This window comes from Scatophagus argus, chromosome 1 (assembly GCF_020382885.2).
Source record: "Scatophagus argus isolate fScaArg1 chromosome 1, fScaArg1.pri, whole genome shotgun sequence".
Taxonomy (NCBI): domain Eukaryota; kingdom Metazoa; phylum Chordata; class Actinopteri; family Scatophagidae; genus Scatophagus; species Scatophagus argus.
This window is the reverse complement of record NC_058493.1, coordinates 16,769,388-16,788,804: the sequence shown is the minus strand read 5'-3', so window position 1 is coordinate 16,788,804 and position 19,417 is coordinate 16,769,388. Positions and strand designations below refer to the sequence as shown.

The following is a 19,417-nucleotide window of genomic DNA, read 5'->3' as shown; positions in this document are numbered from 1 at the left end:
ACTGTTTTTATGCTTTACCTGATTGACTAATTGGTGCTGCTGAATAGTCCTTTTTCCTTTGAACTCACTTGACTCTATATGGATCTCATACATGGCCCCACAACCACCTGAAAACAACACAGGATTGCACAAACATCACTGTCATTTCCCCAGCGTAGGCTACAGAATCAAAATAATAGATCTGTATAATAAAACCAGCATCATAACTATATTTTAGATGCACTATAAACAGTTTCAGTGAATTAGCTCATATAGAAAAAATAATTAATTACCAGTTTATTGGGTAGAGAAAGCAATAAGGGGAATGAGATGTTAAGTTACCATCTACTACTCTTAAAAGTTACGTTTTTGCATCCTGAATGGCTGTAATGCCAGTTTCGTGCAGCCTGTCTCCAAACAGGTCTGTCTGTACCTGATATGTCCACAACTTTGAGCGACGCGGCTAATGGAAACTTCTCCTTCAGTATCTTCGCGATGCGGACCTCTCCGTCTGTTTGCGTGGACATACATCTCTGCACATGGCCAGAAACAAGAACCTGAGAGGACAGAAACGAGAAGCGATGAGCTGCGTCAAGTTTAGCAAACTGCTAGCATCACAAATTGACCCGTTTGAACTGCAGTGCGAGGGCTGAGCGTATTTACTCGATTATTGCGAAGAACCCGGAGAGCAGAAAACATAGTGCTGGTGTAGCTTTGTTTACAAACCAACGTTGTGAAAGTGTGCTGTCACTTCAATCATATGCCGTTTATTAAACCCACACCAGCTTACTCAACAGTCATGTCCTCTGACAGCTTCGTCTCAGTGAAATGACGTCACGCATCCGGGTACTGCTGCGGTCTTGATGAATTTTGTATACTGTGTGTGTTATATACGAGAACGCAAACTTGTGGCAAATTCTGAAATGTTATTTAATAAAGAAAAATTAAATAATTTATGGAATGCATGTGTCTTCATTTTATGATAAACAACATTTGAGTCCAGATCAGAAACCAAATAAACAACACATTGCCTCTTCATATGTAAAATATTGCCCAGACTATGAGCTAATAGATGTTTTATAACATAATAATGACATTTGAACTTCACGCCGCAAGAAACACCACAGGTGTTACTGATAGCATTAAAGGTGACCCTGTTTCTGTGTGCCATTAAGCCATGACAGTCTGACAGTAAGTCAACATTCACAATACCTGGACCCTGAAACCGAAGTAGTGTATAACATTAAACCATTGCTACTTTTATTTTTGACACTTGTGCTTTTCCTACCGTTAGATATCACAATGTTAAATGAAAAGGAAATTAAATCAAGTTCAATCATTATTAAAGCTGTGCTGATAAAATTTTCTGTAAATTATTGTTTTATTAGGGAGCTAACTCCATATAAAAGTAAAGGCTACCACCATTTAATGAGAATGTTTTTTAGTTCAACCTTCCATATCTCAAAAATAATAGCCCAATGGCAGGGTCAAAGCCTCTGGCTCTTTTTAAAATTCAGATTGATGTTTTCATTATTTTCATGGTAGGAACAGGTCTGAATGAAGCTTATCTGACTCTGCAGACTGTGGACCCCTACATTAATGGAGGCAGAGGAGCAATTAGCAGCTGTTGACACTGGGCTCTAGTGCCTTTTCACTACAGGCCTGAGCTTTGTGTGTGCACAAGAATTATGGACGCAACACAAAGCTGGACAGCCATCAAGGAAGCCAGTGTTAAAAATAATCCTAAAGAGCTGACCTGTGTCAGAGTCGTTGACGTCATTGCCCTTTAAAGACATGATGCTACCAGAGAACATGAACAGTGTACAGGTGCAGAGATGGAAAGCACCACATCTCCCACACTGACAATCTTGATGGTTCTCTTCCTAAGCTGGGCTTGTTGTGCTGAGGAGGAAGCAGAGGCTCTCTCCTGCCCAGAGTACCAAGAAGGTTTTGATGGCTCTTGTTACGAGTTTGTGGCTCTGGAGCGATCCTTCCTCAGTGCCCAGGGATGGTGTGAGCAAGGCGGAGGACACTTGGCCTTCGTTTTGAACGATGAAATTCAGCAGTTCTTTCAGAAGCACCTGGAGCCGGAGAAGGACTGGTGGCTCGGGCTGGCACCAGCAGCTCCCAACCTCACGCTTGACTCTGCTGCTACAGAGGGTGAGAGGACATGTTGATAGAGGGACCAGAGTAGAAACTGCTTGATTTATGACGGCTTTATATTGATTTTAGTGAGTTTACATGTATTTGAGTTCTGTGGGGCAGTTGGAATAAAAGGGCTGAATATTATTCAGAAAGTCCTATAAATATGTCTGTGATCAATGCTTATATCTGATAGTCATTATTGCCCCAGCTGTTATCTCATTAGGCAGCTTGCATGTCCATTGTATAGAGAGATATTTGTTAGAGGGCTGGCAGATATCTCGCTCAGGCAGCAGGTGTGATGAGAGATATTTCTCACTCATTTGAACTTTTTCAATAGGCTTGCTGTCAAGTGGTCTGATTTACAAATGTGTCGTTGTTTCCTCTTCACAGAGAATGGGTCTTTGTCATTCATTCACCCTGTCACCTCACCCCATCTCAGTTTATTGCTTTGTTGTTTTATGATCCCTAAATTGCATCTAAACAATAAACTTTCCAGAAGAAAGAACACATTGAGAACGAGTGTGTAGTGATATTATCATCTGAAGAATTTTGCTTGAATAGCAGATCAACCTAAATGGTGTGTTTTTTAATAATTTCCCAGGTTCCCTTGCATGGCTGGATGGCTCAGATGTCAGTTACAGTAACTGGGTGAACCTGCCAGATGCACAAGCAGCCTGTGGACATATCCTGAGACATTCAGGCTTCCAGTGGGAAGCCACATGGAACTGTACCCAAGAACTCAACTTCATTTGCCAGTTTGGTATGTGCTCCTAAATAAATCAACATGAAGCATTGAACATTTCTTGTATGTTGTGCTTTCCTTGTATAATTCTTTATTTTTTTTCCCTTAGATTCTGGGAGAACTATTGCATGTGATGGCCAAAATGCAACACTGCAATGTGGTTCTGGTCAAGTTATAGAGATAGATGACAGCTTCTATGGTCGAAAAACAATTCACTACTGTCAATCTAAACTTACAGCATTACACACATCCTCCCAGGATGAGTGCAGCTGGATAGATGTAATGGATTCTGTAACAGGTATTATGAATTATATAAAACCATTTGTTCATTAACTTGAAATGCAAACAGCAGAGAACCTTCCTGTTTTATTTTCTGCAAACATAATATGACAGAAAAATAGAAAAATATATGATTAATGTATCTGGTTACTCCTTTTTACTTGACAAATTATTTACTTATTAACGTGCTACCTAGTACATTGGTATGAATGAGTGAACATTTTGTTCAAAGGCAGATTTGTATTTACAGTAAAATCTATGGGAACATATTTGTCTTTGCTAAAGCTGCTGTAACAAAAGGGCCAGATAAAACCTGCTAAAATCACCACAAACTTTGCTTTGTGTCAAACACAAAAACCATGATTGCCCTGTGGCTGCAGACAAAAGGATTATACTTCCAGAAGAGGCTTTAGACAAATCCCTCCTAGGAGCTGAATAGATGACATATACATAGACATCATATACATATTAGTTTGGGATTTGTTATGGTGCAGGAGTTTATGCAATTACTAAGCAAATGTGCTTCTCCTGTTTGTTAATACACCTCTACAAAGAACCATTAGACCCTCTTATCTGAGGGTTAAAACAATACCTGCAAGATTATTTAAATTTATTAGGATGAGAACTGAATAGTGTCATTTATTGACTTGTTTGTCATTCCAGCCCACTGTCATGGACTGCAGGCTTGTCAGGCTCCGGTGGATTTGAGCTCTTTTGGTGAACCATGTCCTGTGCTGGGAAGTTATTTGTCTGTAGAATACCACTGCAAACACGGTCAGATTTGTCCTTTACTACTTCTAATGTATGTAGACTTTTCTTATCTCAAATAATGATGCAGATCTTAACAGTGGACAGTATAATTTAAGCCGTGCAAATGTATTTATTGTCTTATTGCCTTACGGAGTTCGTCTGTACGGGCTATGTGTAGTTCACAGCTCCTTTGGAGTTGGCCAAAGTTGTGATTGTGTTCCTTGTTTCATGACTCAATCAAAGTTCTTATCCTTCACCTTTCATCTACTTTGCCGGCAGAGCTATATAAGCCTCTGAAGCTAAACTTGCTGGTTGATTTTCAACTCAAGTCAACTTAATTAATAGTTAAATAATTAGCAGACTACATGAACTGTTCTGTTCTTTATAACACAGAACATTCAAATTGATGGTCTGATTTCCTCCCAGGACTCCACCTGTTGATGAGCAAGCTGGCAGCTGTCTTTGATAATGTCACCATCACTGTGAAGTGGCTCCTCCATCCTTTTAAGGGAAACCTCACATGCACGCTGAATGCTGGAGATGGCCACACCATTGATCCATACAGCCCCACAGAGTTAGAAAGAATTTGCATTCAACCATATTTCTGGATGAGTAGGATTTTATTCATCAACTTTATTTAAGTAACTGTGTTTAACCTTTCACATACAGGACGGAGAGCATTGTGATGCACAAATTCAGCCATCCTGGTGTTTTTATGGTTGGAGTGGAGTGCACTACCAGTGACTGGCATGTCACAGCTCAGAAAGCTATAACCATTCAGGAGCCTGTTGCAGAGTTTGGTGTCATTAAGTGCTATAGCGGAAATATGTCAACAGATGGCAGTGAATGCAACGTTCTGCATGGTAGGCCTGTTCTGATCCAAGTTATGGTAGAGTCAGGTGAGTCAGTCAAACACTGAGGGGATACATTGTTCCAATAGACATCTTCTATAAAACTAAAAAATAACATGATTGTTCCAATAGACATCTTCTATAAAAATAAAAAATAACATGATTTCCTTGTTTTTAATAGGTACAAATGTTTCCTACAAAATTCAACATGAAGACCATCTGCTTGCAAACTCCTCTGTAGACAAAGGGATCACACCCCACAACATTACGCTAAGTGTAAGTGTGATGGAGAAGCTTGGACATGGCTGCCACAACTTGACTCTAACTGCCTCTAACAGGGTCACAGACCACACAGTGTCCACTGGTCTGGAGCTGTGTCTGCTGGAGCCTGTCGAGGGTCTGCAGGCATCGCTGATAACAGGTGAAGACGATTGTCCAAACTCTTCTGATATGATCATTGGCGTTTCACTGGAGCAAGGAGCCCCTGTAGAGCTGCTCTTCACTCTGACTGGAGCCTGGCACACTCTCTTCGAGACCAGAGATATGCTCAATGGTAGCTTACAAGCTTATACATTCTCCAGTCCACTTGAAGGTACATGAAGCTTAAGGCGTACTGTAATGGAAACAGTTATCCGTAGTATGTCATACATGTGCTCCATGCTCTTAAATACAACCTGTTTTGATAAAGGATTGGTGAAGGTGAAGGTACGTGCCACGAATGACTTCTCTGCCTCTGATGTGGACGTGGACTTACAGAACATCCTTCAGGCTTGCCAGAATCACTCTGACCCTTCACTAGATGAATATGGAGGCGCAGTATGTAGCAGATGAGCATCAGTTTTATGTCACCTTGCGAATATGTACAGGTGCTTGCTTATTTCTGTTACAATGTAATAATTTTGTTTTTATCTTTAGACAGGAAATGTGAGTGTCGACAACTCCACAGACCTGAAAATAATTGCTACTCCAGACACTTTGGCTGACTACACCCAGAATGTCACACTGAGCGTTACTGGATACGAATCATTACCGAGCAAAGGACTCATATTTGAATGGAAATGTAGTAAGTATAATCAGTTCACCACTATCCATCCATTTTTTGGACCGCTTATAGCTTCAACATCTGGTCACCAGCAGTGGAAGATGAGAGCAACCGAAACCAAATTAGTGTCCAATTTTCACTTTAATTTCAACAGAATTGGTGTCATACTTTCAGTGTAGATCACTATTTCATCTTTAGTCATCGTGGTTTTTGATGACGTTTTCTCAGTTGTGGTTAGTTGGTTCTGTTCTAGTGGGTTGCATTTTGTGCTTCTGTCATTTTGCTCATTTCCTGTAAATGTAAAAATATACAACAATGATACTGTGAATATTATACAACAGCAGCAGTTTAATCTCTATTTTAAAGTTCTGTCTCTGCTTCTTCTCGTGCAGGAGGAAACTGCAAATGCAAAAACAAAACAAAGGATGAAACTCACATTATTGAAAGAGATTGCCTTCCAGATCCTTTTGATGTTTTCACTTACGCTGTGATTGTGAGGAGAACAACCTGGTTTAGAAAATGGGTTAAACTTGCCTCAGCCTCAAAGTGCATCACTGTTGCTCCAAAAGAATTCACAGACGTCACCATCAGGTGACAAAACTGTTTACAATATATGCTCAAATATCCTCATTATATTTACTCTGCAGGTTGTTGGTGGGAGTTGACAGAGGACGTTTCCTGTGGAGATGGATATATGAAGAGCTGGAATAAATTTTAGTCATATATTTACTTTTATTTCTGCAGTTGTGATGATTGTGTTTCGATAAATGCGAACAACCATGTAAAGCTGAGACTAAGCTGTTTGACAACTTGCCCAGATGTTGTTTGGTATATTGAGGACCCCCAACCTTTGACGGTAAATCAGCATTTAAATTACGCTAATTAAGTAATTAATTAGTTAAATAATTAATTAAGAAATAGTTATTAACCAGTGATCTTTTCCCAGGGTGACCTCAGGAGATGTGACTCCAGAGCAGGAAGAAGGCCTCCTATTGAGAAGCAAGATGGCAATACTGAATATGTTATACATAGCCAACATCTGAAAGTTTCAAGGGACACATTGAACAACATCACTGTGATTGCTTATGGTGCGTTTTCATCCCATAGTCAATCAGAATTTTTGCAAATAGATTAAGGGTTAGTATAACTAACAGTCGGGAATCTTTTTAATACTTTTGAAACCGAGTGCTTTGTTCAGAACTAAAATGTACATTCTTTTGCTGCATCTGAAATAATGATTTTCCAACTTCTAGCTTTGAAAGAAGATTGATTGATTTACAAAATGTATGATTTTTCTTTGAACAGGAAAGGACAAGCCAGGGTTTGCCAAGTACACTCTTCCAATACCTGGTCCTGAGCCAACTCAACCACCTGCAACTGACGCACCTACAGAGCCCAGCCCCCCATCTTGCAGCATCTCTCCACCGTCAGGAACAGTTCTCGATGCTTTTGACATTACCTGCAAAGCAAGTTCTTTCTGCTCTAAAGGCTGTTCATATTGCTTCAAAACAGACACAGGTGAGAATGTGCACTGGTTTCTTAATTCACCTTTAAACAGAAACAAACAAACAAGCAAACAAACGAAACAAAGTAGGAGAAGTACAAATTGGGAAGAAGTGAGGAAAAAAAGCAGGTCGAGGTTTGCTGATCTGCAAAGCAAAGAAGATGAGATTGAAATGACAGCAGCTTACTTCAGAGACAGATCATGTTGCCAAATAATTTGGGTCAATTGCTTCATACATGCTATAAATGTATCCCAGAGTAAGATCCATACGTTCAGAACCCCTCCACTCAGAAATGTTTTCATTATCTTTACTTCACTTAGATGTTTGACCTTCATTAAACAGAGTGATGGATGCTCATTTTGACACTAGAAATCTGTTTTCACATCCATCTGCTAAAGGGAGAAAGCTGACTCATCTATGAATGAATGCATGTTGTTTAAAATGACCTGTATGCAGATAAATATCATCTCTTTTATCTTTAAGGCAAACATCTGCGCTGCAGTAATGTGCACGAGGTGAAATCTGTCTTCTTGCCTCTCGGAGATGAGAACAACGATTACAGTTTGTCTGTTGTGGTGACTGTGAAAAATGAATATGAGAAAGCCACCGCAACTGTGTCCGCTCAGGTTTGTCATCTAACAGTAATCATGTAGCTTAGAGAGAGAGAGGATGAGGATTGGAGAAATTCACATTGGAAAAAGACTTTTTTTCATGTAAAAGTCCTTGAATAATTCTGAGTGGGTGTTAATGCTCCTCAAGGTGCGGAAAAGCAGTTCCAGCACTTCTGTGGAGGCTCTCCAATCTGCAGTGGAGGATACTGTGAGTCAGTTAGAGCAACAGGGTCTGCTGTCGGGTGAGGCTCTCGGACAAATATTTGCTTCAGTTTCCGATATGCTGAATGCAGAGGCTGGCCAGGATCAGAAGGATGCAAGGATGAAGGTAACAGAATGATGTCTATAAGGCTTACACCTCACGTGGAGAGCACCGATGTTAATCGGCACTTCCTTCTCTTTCAGCTCAGAGAGCAAATGTTGACCAAAATGACCACAGTCCTGCTGGACTCACCTAGCAACTCAACTCAGGAAGTGCAAGTGACCGCCAGAGCTGTGGCTGAACTCACCCAGCGCCCAGACGAGCTCAGTCCCGCCGCTCAAGTATAGAACAGTAGATCAGTACAGCAATATGAAAAACATTTTCAATTTTACGTAGCATTTGAATAAATCAACAAGTGTCCATTGTTCAAGAAGATTCACTTAAGACAGCCATTTCAAAATATTTTTACTTATTATATAATATATAATATTATATAATAGTACAGGATGCAGGACATTTCATTTTTGACTTGGGCAAACATGCAGCAACATGCACCAGGCGATTTAAAAGTGCTTTTACTGCCTCAACCAAAAGAGCAGATGCTTTCCTCTTATGATGCATGATTATTAGCTCCTTTGAAAGCTGTATCTTTTCTGTTGCTTTATTTCCTCAAAGGAAGAAGCTGGCTCATTGTTGGTAGACCTCAGCTCCTCTCTCAGCACTGTCAGGGTTAATCAGGACAGCGGCGATGACGGAGAAGTTATGCAAGCAGCTACACCAATAGTTGAAGCAGCCAGTAACATTTTGAATGTTTCATCAAATGTAAGAACAAAATTATCACTTCTGATACTAAATATCTGTGATTCCTCAGTGCTCTGTGGCCTTTATCAAACAAGATGTGATATGTTTTCCTCAGAAAAAAGTCTCAGATTTTCTTCTCACTGGGATAAACAATGTTCAAAGTGCTTTGCTAAATAATAAAAAGCCGAATGGAGGCCCTGCCATCATTGATTCTGGTCACATCAGCGTGTATGTCAACAGGTAAGAGATGATTGACACTAGAACGTGTGCTTAACAAAAAACTGCTGAAATTAAACTAAGTCTGATTGTGCTTTCTGCAGAGTGTCTCCAGAAAAGATGCAAATGCAGGACATAAATGTCCAGAAGAACAGCTCCTCCAGATTTTCCCTACCAACACTGCCTTCTCATATTGTCTCTCCAGAGGAGCCGGTGGACGTCAGAGTACGTGTGTGTTTCTGTGTGTCATATAAATGAAAATAAAAAAACTTTTACAGAGAACTGAAAGAATCTGATGCAGCCTGATGTCATTGTGGGCAGTATAATGTATTTCCTAATAGCTGAATGTCCATAATGTCGAAACCAGTTACTAATCTACTTCCTCGCCTTTAATTTTCATACTCATTTTGACCCAAATTCATCTAATTTTAGGAACACCACACAAAACACACTATATAGACAAATGAACTGAGACATGTCACCTTTACACCAACAGGGACTTAAATGACATCACATTCTACATACATAGACAGCTATTGCAGCTATGACAGTCTCCACTCTTCTGGGAAGATTTTCCACACATGTTGGAGTGTTTCTGTGGGAATATTTGCCCATTCATGCCTTAGAGCATTTGTGAGGTCAGGCACTGATGTTGGATGAAAAGTTCTGGCTCGCATTCTCTGTTCCAGTTCATCCCAGAGGTGTTGGATGAGGTTGAAATCAGGGCTCTGTGTAGGCCAGTCAGGTTCTTCCACACCAAACTCATCTAGTTGTGTCTTTTGACTTTGCTCTGTGCAGTGGACACAGACCAAGCCCAATACCTTTGTCTATATAGTGTATGAAGCATTGAATCTCAAAACTTTTTTTAAGATCCTCTACAACTATGGAACTGACAGAAACAGACTGTAATCTGACCAACAGTTTTGCAACATTTGTATTCTTCCTTCTAGATGATGAGTTTTGAGACAAATCCATATTCTTGGAAGAAGGAAAACATCACAGGAACCGTAGGATCTCTCTCTCTCACCAAAATGGATGGCACTGTTGTTCCTGTAGAGAACTTACCTGAAGAAATAGAGGTAATATTTATTTTTAAAGTTACTGCACTTACTTCAGATAACACTAGTGCACTATTTAGAAGAATTTGTTTTCTGGTTTTGCAGATTCTCTTACCAAGACTTGACGTTGGCCAGGAGAACAGCACAGTCCTGGACCTTGCCAATTTCAGCACATTAATAATTGACGTTCCCTCGCCAGATGTCACGCTGGTGCTGAAAATGGAGCCATCTGAAGACATTTCCTTCATGCTATTCCTGGGATGTAAAGATTACCCAAATGATGAGAATTATGTGGCCAAGACTAAGATCCCGCTAGAGAATTCCACAGAAGGTAAAATAAAACTACCACATTTAGTTTGTTTGGAGTACATGATATGGTTGAAAGTCATATTTGAGCTGTACTGTATTTGAGCTGTAGAACCAACAGTTAGATTTTTGTAGGCGACAGACCCATTAACTATTAACAAATGATTGCAGCTGTCATGCCCATAGTGTCTAGCGTATTGCTATAAGCCGACATATTCATTAATATAGCAATAAAAGAATTTGTTAGATTGTAGAGTTTTTTTCATGTGAACATGTCTGTCATTTTACCACAGAAGAAAAATACACCTGGGTTCTGAGTCCCAAAGACAGAACAGGAGATACTGGAGTGCACTACCTTGTTATGAAGCCTATTGTCGAGCCAGGTGTCAAATCCATCAATACCACTGTCACTGTCATTTCCATCGCTGCTCAGTGCAAATATTGGAATGAAACCGAGTCTTCTTGGAGTGAAGACGGCTGCAGGGTAATTAAAAATCAAAACAAAACGCATCTACAGTGGTAGCATCAATACATCCTTTAAAAATGAGCTGTGAAGTTTGACTGGATGGTTTTCCTTTTTTCCTTTTCCGTCTTCAGGTCGGTCCACTGACCACGCCTTTGGTCACTCAGTGCCTATGCAACCACTTAACTTTCTTTGGCAGCTCTTTCTTTGTCATGCCGAACTTGGTGGATGTGTCACGCACCGCAGAACTTTTTGCCACTTTCGCTAACAATCCTGTGGTTGTGTGTTTTGTGGGGGCCATCTTTGCTGCTTATCTCCTGGTAATTGTGTGGGCATGGAGGAAAGACATCCAGGATTCAGCCAAGGTATTTCTCAGTGAAGACTTTCCCCCGCATTATGTTGTTGATTTGTTCAGACTTGGCTTCTCACCCATTTCATATGAAATCCTTAATGGTACCATAGCAGAATACTTTATTCAGCATTTGACATATCAGTGCAATCTGGCAAAGGTGGAGAGAGAGGACCAGTTCTTATAGAGTGGCAGTAAGCAGTTGAGTTGATTGGCACATGATGCAGGACAGGTGTACAGAAGAGGAGATGACTGGAAGACTGAGAGGACCCGCCCAGCTCTGCTCCGGATTGGCTCACACAGATAGACAACCAAACATACAGGGAAAGTTGGGGGGAGGAGGGAGGATAGAAGAGACACACAAGGAAAGCAAAACACACAGACCAGAATATGCAGTCCTAACAGTTTTATGATTTCCATTGTTTCATTTACCTCATATTTCAAACATTTTCTTTATGTCACAACTCTTTGCACTCACTTGTAGGTGAAGATAACAGTGCTTGAGGATAATGACCCCTTGGCTGAGTATCGTTACATGCTGAATTTCAGCACAGGGCATCGGCATGGTGCAGGCACCTCTTCTCAGGTCAGTAATGCCTGTTAAAACTTAGAGGGACTCACAGAAACAAAAGCTGTATCTGCTGCACAGTACTGGTGATGCTGACACAACTCTGGGCATCTCTGTCTATCTTGACTGACTTTTTATTTTGTGATGTTTTAGGTGACGATAACTCTGTTGGGTACAGAAGGAGAAAGTGACCCCCACCACCTCACAGACCCTGAGAAGCCAGTGTTTGAGAGGGGTGGGGTGGACATGTTTCTTCTTACAACACATTTTTCCCTAGGAGATCTGCAGAGCATCAGGCTGTGGCACGACAACTCAGGAGTACACCCTGCATGGTACGGGTTAGAGCGCAAGACTGAAGATTAAATAAAAGTTAAGCTTGAGTTTGTTACTAGAAACATGGTTGATAATCATTGATGTTACATGCAGGTACGTCAACAAAGTTATAGTGCAAGATCTGGAGAGTGGTCAGAAATGGCACTTCCTGTGTAACTCCTGGCTGGCTGTGGATGTGGGAGAGTGCACTCTTGACAAGGTCTTCCCAGTTGCCACAGAGATGGATTTGAAGAGGTTTAGGTAAGACCAACTATGGATCTGGTAATAGTAAATCACAAAGAAATTTAATTTTGTTTGATTTTGTATTATTGTTTATGTATTACCTCTGAATCCAAATGTCCTGTTTTTCAATACTTCATAGTAACCTGTTCTTCATGAAGACGGCCAAAGATTTCCGTGATGGCCACATCTGGTTCTCTGTCATTAGTCGGCCTCCCTGCAGCACTTTCACACGCGTGCAGCGAGTGTCCTGCTGTTTTTCCCTGCTGCTGTGCACCATGCTAACCAGCATCATGTTTTGGGGCATCCCTACTGACCCCTCTGAGCAGACCATGGACCTGGGTACACAACAAGAATGCCCTGATTATTTTGTTACACAATAGAATACTTTTAAATTAGTTGTATAAAGAAGATCGAACCCACTATACACACACAGAAAAGATGTGATTATGCTTATTCAGCTATAACACCAAAAAATTGACCTTTTGCGTGATAAAACCGCGCAAAAGGTCCATGTAAAAGGTTTTTATCATGCAAGATCAGTGCTACAGGGCATTAGCGCCGATGGTTTACTACTTAGCTAAGTATCCATAGATGTGCATTCTTGTATCCAAAATAACTCAAATTCTAAAGTCTTACCGTAAGAGCTGTACTTTAATGACAAACTCTATTCAAAGTAACACTTCCTTTTGCAGGTCACATCGAGTTCACCTGGCAACAAGTTATGATTGGAGTTCAAAGTTCAATCATCATGTTTCCCATCAATCTTCTTATTGTGAGTATCTTCAGAAATACTCGTCCTCGAGAGAAGGCCACCAAAACGGATGCGTCTAAACAGGGGAAGACTGTCCGGGTTTCTCCCTCACAGACTTCTTCTCCTCAGAAAGAGCTGAAGGACATCACACCAGACACTGTGATCAAGGTAACATATTTGTATCTTGGAAGAAGAGGAAATAACTCCTCTGTTTGGCATACCTAAAGTGCTTGATATTGTTTCTACGTCAGGACATAAAGAGAATTGCTCAGTCACTGTCTAAGGCCATGAAGAGTCCACTGCCTGACCTGGAGCTCCGGCCTGGTCAGCAGGCAGACATCAACACTCTGCTGTCTCTGGTGGAGGATATCATCAGGCGGCAGAATCGTGTGGTACAAGACTTCTACACTGACAGCTCAAAGGGCGACCGCTCTGTGATCCTCAGTTTACATGCAGTTAATCTACAAGGTCAAGAACACCATAAATTTTACAAAACTCTTGTTGTCATTTTCAGTTTTTTTTTTTCCCTGTTTCACTCGACCAAACTTATGCAGATGTATTCAACAAAGTGATCTAATGATGGTGATGTGATCCTGCCATAGGTTTTGCAGCTAGACTATAGCCCTTATTATGGTTTCATTTGCATGCTGAAAATGAAAATAAATAATGCAACAATCTAAAAGAAAATTTATAAGAAAACTGAATTCTTCTGAATGTGTAGATATATGTTTATTTTCTATCACAGAAAAAAAGAACCCCGAATAACAACTTTTAATTGAGCTGTTGATTTTTTTGGGTTGAAAGCTTAGGGTTAGGGTTAACTAACTGACTAATACTGTTTTTTGCTTTGACAGAGAACAGTGTGTGGGGGAGCCCTGAGAAGACCTCAGATGAAGTTCAGAAGAAGAGCAACAACAGCAGGTACCTGTACAGGCAGCTGCGTCATGTCGAGAAGGAGCTGCGTTTGTTGGGACCATCTCGTTTTCCTAACCCAGACAGCTACAACCGAGCCATGCAGCAGGTTCAGGGGATGAAAGGTCTCCTGGAGTACCACCTCCCCTCGTCCAGCCTGGAAGCAGCCCAGCTCGATGGCAGCCCCAGTCCAGAAGAGAGCATCAACGGAGACCCTGCCCGGAAGTGTTGTCAAGGAGGGCTGCCATGGTGGTTTGTGTTTGTTGGCTGGACTCTGGTGATTGCAACAAGTGGTGTGTCGGGATATTTCACCATGATGTATGGTCTGACATATGGGAAAGACCGTTCTATAAGCTGGCTGATCTCCATGGTGGTCTCCTTCTTCGAGAGTCTCTTTATTACCCAACCCGTGAAGGTGCGTGATGTTACAGTTCATGGTCAGAATGTGCAGGAATAAACAGGAATAGCATTCCAATGTTTACAGAGTAATTCATAAACTGGGCTTGGGCCATTTCCAATCAATGTCCAACTGTTGTGCTTATCAAATTATGTGATTGCATTACTTCTACTACTTCTTGTCACATACCACATCTCAACACATTTTGCCACAACGAAGCCCTAAAGAGCCAATGAAATTGTTCTAGTCTTGATTTAAATAATATTTGTTTTCCAGAGTACCTTTCAAAACCAAAGTTACAAAGTGCTTCATACAAAGCTAAAAATGAAATCAACAAATCCAAAAATTATTACATTTTACATATTAAACCAATTACAGTAATAAAAGAAAAAGGTGATAAAAGAAATTAATTATTAATTATTATCAATTAATTAAAAATAAAAAAGTCAAGTCAAATAAGCTCTGATAGGAGACTGAAAATACACTTAAACAAGTGAACAACTGAATTAAATTTAATTTCGATTCAGCTATAAACATATTTTATGCATTTCATTTGATTGATTTACTGATAGATTTATTTATTTGTGAAGTCATTTTATTCATTCTTTTTTAACTGTCATATATTATCAGTTATTGAATTATAATAATTCATAAGACATTAATCATCATGAAATCCGTACTGAAATCTGAAATTCTTCTGTCACAGGTGCTTGGTTTTGCTGCTTTCTTTGCTCTTGTTCTGAAGAAAGTTGACCAGGAGGAGTATGGAGAACCTCAGATAGACGAGACTCTGAGAAACTCAGGTATGTTTATTTCCAATTTTCCATCTTTGTTGTTTCATTGTTCTGTATGGGGGGAAAAATGTATTCCTTTCTCAGATGATCCAGACACAATGCGTGCAGCAAGAAGAGACAGCACATGCAGTTTCTATCAGCCACCACCTCCTACTGACATCGAGAGGATGAGGAACAACATGATTAAAGAGCAGAAAGTCTTTGCCCTCATAAGGGAGATACTTGGTAGGAGAACCACTTTGACACCTGAGGACAGGATGCAGCTTATTACAGTTTGAGATGCTGAAGTTAAATATTTGCTTGTGACACAGCCTACATGGGATTCATGTGGATGTTGCTCCTGGTCGCGTATGGTCAGAGGGACCCCAATGCTTTCTTTCTGACCCAACACATCCGACAGAGCTTCAGCAAAGACATCTCAGACAGTATGAGCATTCAGGATGTGTTCAACTGGGCAAACACAACTCTGCTGAGCAACCTGTTTGGAGAGTATCCAGGTCTGTATGTTGTGACGTCAGTGACTGTTGCACACGACTGCTTTGCATGATTTCCCTTTAACATTTGCACACATGCAAGCTATTTAGTTTTCATCATTTTTATCTTAATCAAGGCCTTTTTATTTCAGATTTTCAATTCATGACAGTTTGCAAATAAATTGTGAATATAGTATACATATGAGAATTTACAGATATGAGTTTTTTTGTTGTTGTTGTTGTTTGGATTCAAAAAAGTAAAGTAAAGCAAAGTAAAGTAAAAAAAAATTACACTCAAATATATATCTTTGCAATACCTCAAACTGAACTCTCATTTGTGCCTTTGCTTCTTACTACTCTGCTACATATACTACATGATATTAACAATATATGAATATAAAATGCTTTCACACATTTTCTGTGAACTGTGACAGTGTTAATATTTGTTCAAAATATGGCGACCAAATTTATTTATTCTTATTTTAGTCTTGACTGTGACAAATAAAGTGACCTGATAAACCTATTGCAGGATTCATCACAGATGGAAACTCCAAGCTGGTGGGTAACGCTCGTCTTCGCCAGGTGAGGGTGCATAAAAACTCCTGCCATGTGGCTCTCCCCATGAAGCAGTCTGAGCAACACTGTCACGCTCTATACTCATGGGATCTGGAGGACACGGGCTCCTACGGTCCAGGCTGGAGCCACTTTGTGGGTGATAATGCCTCAGTGAACCTTCACAGCCCATGGACGCACCAGTCCCAGGGTACACTGAGAGCCTACCCGGTCTGGGGTAGCGTCATGCTCTACAGGGGAGGAGGGTTTGTGGTGGATCTGGGGCCAGATTTACAAAATGCCAGCAGGTAGGCACTGTAATATATTAAGGACCCACTGAAATTAACCCAAGAGAATGACATACAAATAAGTGAAATGATAGGTCTACTTAATGATTAGTTAATTGACAGAAAATTGATAAACAATTTTAGTAACTGACTAATCACTGTAAGAAATTTTATCATATACAAATGTCTTTTGTAGGTTCCAGCTACTTAAGCATCAGGAATTATAGCTTTTCTGTATATATTAGCTGAATGCAAATTAATTCTTTTGCATTTTCAGACAAAATAAGCATTTGAAAGATAGTTTTGTTTTTAGGAACTTGCAGTTTTTCTTATTTTTTAACACTGTATAGCCAAAAAAACAAAAAACAAATTTCACATTTAAAAAGATTTATACTACATCTTTAGATTTAAGTAACGCATTTTGTCAGCATCTGGAGCAAATTGTATAGTAAGGTATTGCATTTATAAATCACATAATTTAGCCATGTTTATTCTCTTCGTAGAGTCCTTCAGTACCTTTATGACAACACCTGGTTTGATGTGTACACCCAGGCGATTTTTGCGGAGTTCACTGTGTACAATGCCAACGTCAACCTCTTCTGCATTGTCACTCTCATGCTTGAGACCACAGCCATAGGTAAGTAGCTCACGTTCTGCTACTGTGTGAGATCTGCAAAGACACTTAAACTGTTACAAGAATCATGTCGTCTTTCACTTTGTGTTTCCCACAGGAGCTTTCCAGTTCCGCAGTGAGCTTCAGAGCGTGCGTCTTTACCAGTCGACTGGTGGCCTTCACATCTTTGTCATGGCCTCTGAAGCCATCTACTTTCTCTTCATCATCTATTACATGTTTGTCCAGGTAACAATTCATTACACCTAGAATTTACTACCTAGTAATACCTACTACCTATTAGTAATAACAATGTAAGTTGCTTACACAAACTTCTTTCATCCTGACAGGGGAAGCTTATGAAGCAGCAGAGATGGGCTTATTTCAAGGAGAAGTGGAACTTGCTGGAGCTGGCAATTATCATTCTCAGCTGGAGCGCACTTTCTGTCTTTGTCAAGAGAACTTTACTGGGAAAGCGGGACATTGAGTACTACCAGAACAACAAAGAACAGTAAGCACAGCCCATACAAGCATACAATCTAAGCAAGGATCATATCTTAACCTTGTTATCAGCTACAGGTTTTGTTTGTTTACTGTGCATTTTGTGTAATGTTGTGGCAAAACAATGCAGCTCACGCCTCAACCTCAGAGAGAATACCTTTTTTAAAAAATTTGGAGATGAATAGAGAAAGAATCTGTTAATTAAAAAAACAGTAAACTCAGTAAATAGGAAAACATTACAAGGTCAGCTATTATTTCCTCAGTCCTCTCAAAACTTTTTTCCCAATTGCTTATGCAAACAAAGCTCTGTCCTCTCATGCACGGTCTCCAGATACGCCAGTTTCCATGAGACAGCCAAGGCTGATGCGGTGCTGGGGTATCTGATTGCCTTCCTTGTGCTTTTGGCTACAATCAAACTGTGGCACCTGCTGAGACTGAACCCAAAGCTACACATGATCACAGCCACGCTGCAGCGAGCCTGGACTGATATTTCAGGCTTCCTGGTGGTCATGACCATCATGTTCCTGGCCTACTCTATTGCTGTGAGCTGGTTCCCATACTTCAACATCAACTTGCCCTACATTGTGAAATAGAACTAATTCAAATGGTGGTTATTAACATAAAATGTTCTCTTACTTTTCAGTCTAATCTGATGTATGGGTGGAAGCTTTATTCCTATCGGACTCTGCTGGATGCTGCACAGACCATTATCAGCCTCCAGCTTGGTATTTTTAACTATGAAGAGGTTAGTTATGAGGCAAGTGTAATTCCACCACAGCAGCTTATGACACTCGACCCTTTTTTCAATGTATGTCTTCCTCCTCATCCCTCAGGTTCTGAACTACAATCCAGTGCTTGGTGCTTTCCTCATTGGCTCTTGCATTGTGTTCATGACCTTTGTGGTGCTGAACCTCTTCATCTCTGTGATTTTGGTGGCTTTCAGTCAAGAGCAGATACATCACACGGTAACTTGCCCGTGCAGAGTCTGTCGTATTGTACACATGCTATAGTGGAAGTGAGATCTCATATTTAAAGAAACATGAATTGACTCTGATGACTTGATACTCCTTGATATATACATACTACTCACTGTTTTTACAGCCATCAGAAGAGGATGAGATTGTGGACCTGATGCTGATGAAACTCTGCAGTTTGTTTGGACTCAAATGTAAGAAACAACAACCTGAGAGGACAGTTGTTTCATCTGCTTCAAATAATGGACCCTCAACGATTTCTTCTGGGAACGTACATGACGGTTGAAATGTTCCCACTGAATTCTTTGCTTCTGTTATTTCTTGCCATAGCTTGCTTCATTTAGCCAAACCAACATGTTGTTGCTTTGCGACTGAGTATTAAGCCTTTAAGCATATCTATAAATTATTAGCATTTCATTCTGCTGTAAACCAGAAGAAGCTGAAAGTAAAGTTCAGTAAATAAATGTGTGTTTCTGCAACTAAGTGACTTGTACAAAGTGTTTTCATCCCATAAAATAATTAATCGTTGATACTAGTGAAACACTGTACTTACATAAATCTGACAAAAACAAACTTTTCATCAGCTGTCATCTTAAATTTGTCAGCCATGTGCAGTCGTAGACAGAAACATATTCAGCAACATGTTACAGGAATGTATATCATCATGTTTGTCACAAGTAAGTATTAAGAAGTAGCCAAATAACATTGTTTCAGTGGTAATAAAAGAGTTGCTTATTATGAAAC

At 40.2% G+C, this 19,417-nt stretch overlaps 2 protein-coding genes across 5 annotated transcripts in view; one reads left to right on the top strand and one right to left on the bottom strand.

The window, feature by feature from the left end:
- Positions 1-862, bottom strand: part of bola3 (bolA family member 3) — a 1,829-nt gene extending 967 nt beyond the window's left edge. The window contains exons 1-3 of one of the 2 annotated variants that reach the window (XM_046387375.1): positions 770-862; positions 413-536; positions 19-107 (exon numbers count right to left, since the gene is read on the bottom strand). In XM_046387375.1, the coding sequence (XP_046243331.1) occupies positions 19-107; positions 413-506 (183 nt within the window). In that variant the 5' untranslated portion in view covers positions 507-536; positions 770-862. Of the gene's footprint in view, positions 1-18; positions 108-412; positions 537-642 lie in introns of both variants that reach the window. The other variant, XM_046387366.1, reaches the window with a different exon arrangement.
- LOC124058252 (polycystic kidney disease protein 1-like 2) overlaps positions 1-19,417 on the top strand; it is a 21,698-nt gene extending 2,281 nt beyond the window's left edge. The window contains exons 2-43 of one of the 3 annotated variants that reach the window (XM_046387316.1): positions 1,560-2,139; positions 2,726-2,884; positions 2,976-3,164; positions 3,809-3,919; positions 4,322-4,469; positions 4,565-4,794; positions 4,928-5,338; positions 5,435-5,562; positions 5,662-5,809; positions 6,181-6,379; positions 6,533-6,644; positions 6,735-6,876; positions 7,094-7,306; positions 7,777-7,919; positions 8,053-8,232; positions 8,310-8,447; positions 8,782-8,928; positions 9,023-9,147; positions 9,228-9,348; positions 10,074-10,202; positions 10,287-10,512; positions 10,781-10,971; positions 11,085-11,315; positions 11,784-11,885; positions 12,021-12,199; positions 12,294-12,440; positions 12,562-12,761; positions 13,115-13,194; positions 13,288-13,341; positions 13,425-13,641; positions 14,028-14,500; positions 15,189-15,285; positions 15,361-15,501; positions 15,588-15,773; positions 16,279-16,609; positions 17,092-17,225; positions 17,320-17,447; positions 17,549-17,709; positions 18,031-18,241; positions 18,343-18,444; positions 18,533-18,664; positions 18,801-19,417. In XM_046387316.1, coding sequence (XP_046243272.1) covers positions 1,815-2,139; positions 2,726-2,884; positions 2,976-3,164; positions 3,809-3,919; positions 4,322-4,469; positions 4,565-4,794; positions 4,928-5,338; positions 5,435-5,562; positions 5,662-5,809; positions 6,181-6,379; positions 6,533-6,644; positions 6,735-6,876; positions 7,094-7,306; positions 7,777-7,919; positions 8,053-8,232; positions 8,310-8,447; positions 8,782-8,928; positions 9,023-9,147; positions 9,228-9,348; positions 10,074-10,202; positions 10,287-10,512; positions 10,781-10,971; positions 11,085-11,315; positions 11,784-11,885; positions 12,021-12,199; positions 12,294-12,440; positions 12,562-12,761; positions 13,115-13,194; positions 13,288-13,341; positions 13,425-13,641; positions 14,028-14,500; positions 15,189-15,285; positions 15,361-15,501; positions 15,588-15,773; positions 16,279-16,609; positions 17,092-17,225; positions 17,320-17,447; positions 17,549-17,709; positions 18,031-18,241; positions 18,343-18,444; positions 18,533-18,664; positions 18,801-18,959 — 7,380 coding nt within the window. In that variant the 5' untranslated portion in view covers positions 1,560-1,814 and the 3' untranslated portion in view covers positions 18,960-19,417. Of the gene's footprint in view, positions 1-1,559; positions 2,140-2,725; positions 2,885-2,975; positions 3,165-3,808; positions 3,920-4,321; positions 4,470-4,564; positions 4,795-4,927; positions 5,339-5,434; positions 5,563-5,661; positions 5,810-6,180; positions 6,380-6,532; positions 6,645-6,734; positions 6,877-7,093; positions 7,307-7,776; positions 7,920-8,052; positions 8,233-8,309; positions 8,448-8,781; positions 8,929-9,022; positions 9,148-9,227; positions 9,349-10,073; positions 10,203-10,286; positions 10,513-10,780; positions 10,972-11,084; positions 11,316-11,783; positions 11,886-12,020; positions 12,200-12,293; positions 12,441-12,561; positions 12,762-13,114; positions 13,342-13,424; positions 13,642-14,027; positions 14,501-15,188; positions 15,286-15,360; positions 15,502-15,587; positions 15,774-16,278; positions 16,610-17,091; positions 17,226-17,319; positions 17,448-17,548; positions 17,710-18,030; positions 18,242-18,342; positions 18,445-18,532; positions 18,665-18,800 lie in introns of all 3 variants that reach the window. The other 2 variants (XM_046387307.1, XM_046387297.1) reach the window with 2 other exon arrangements.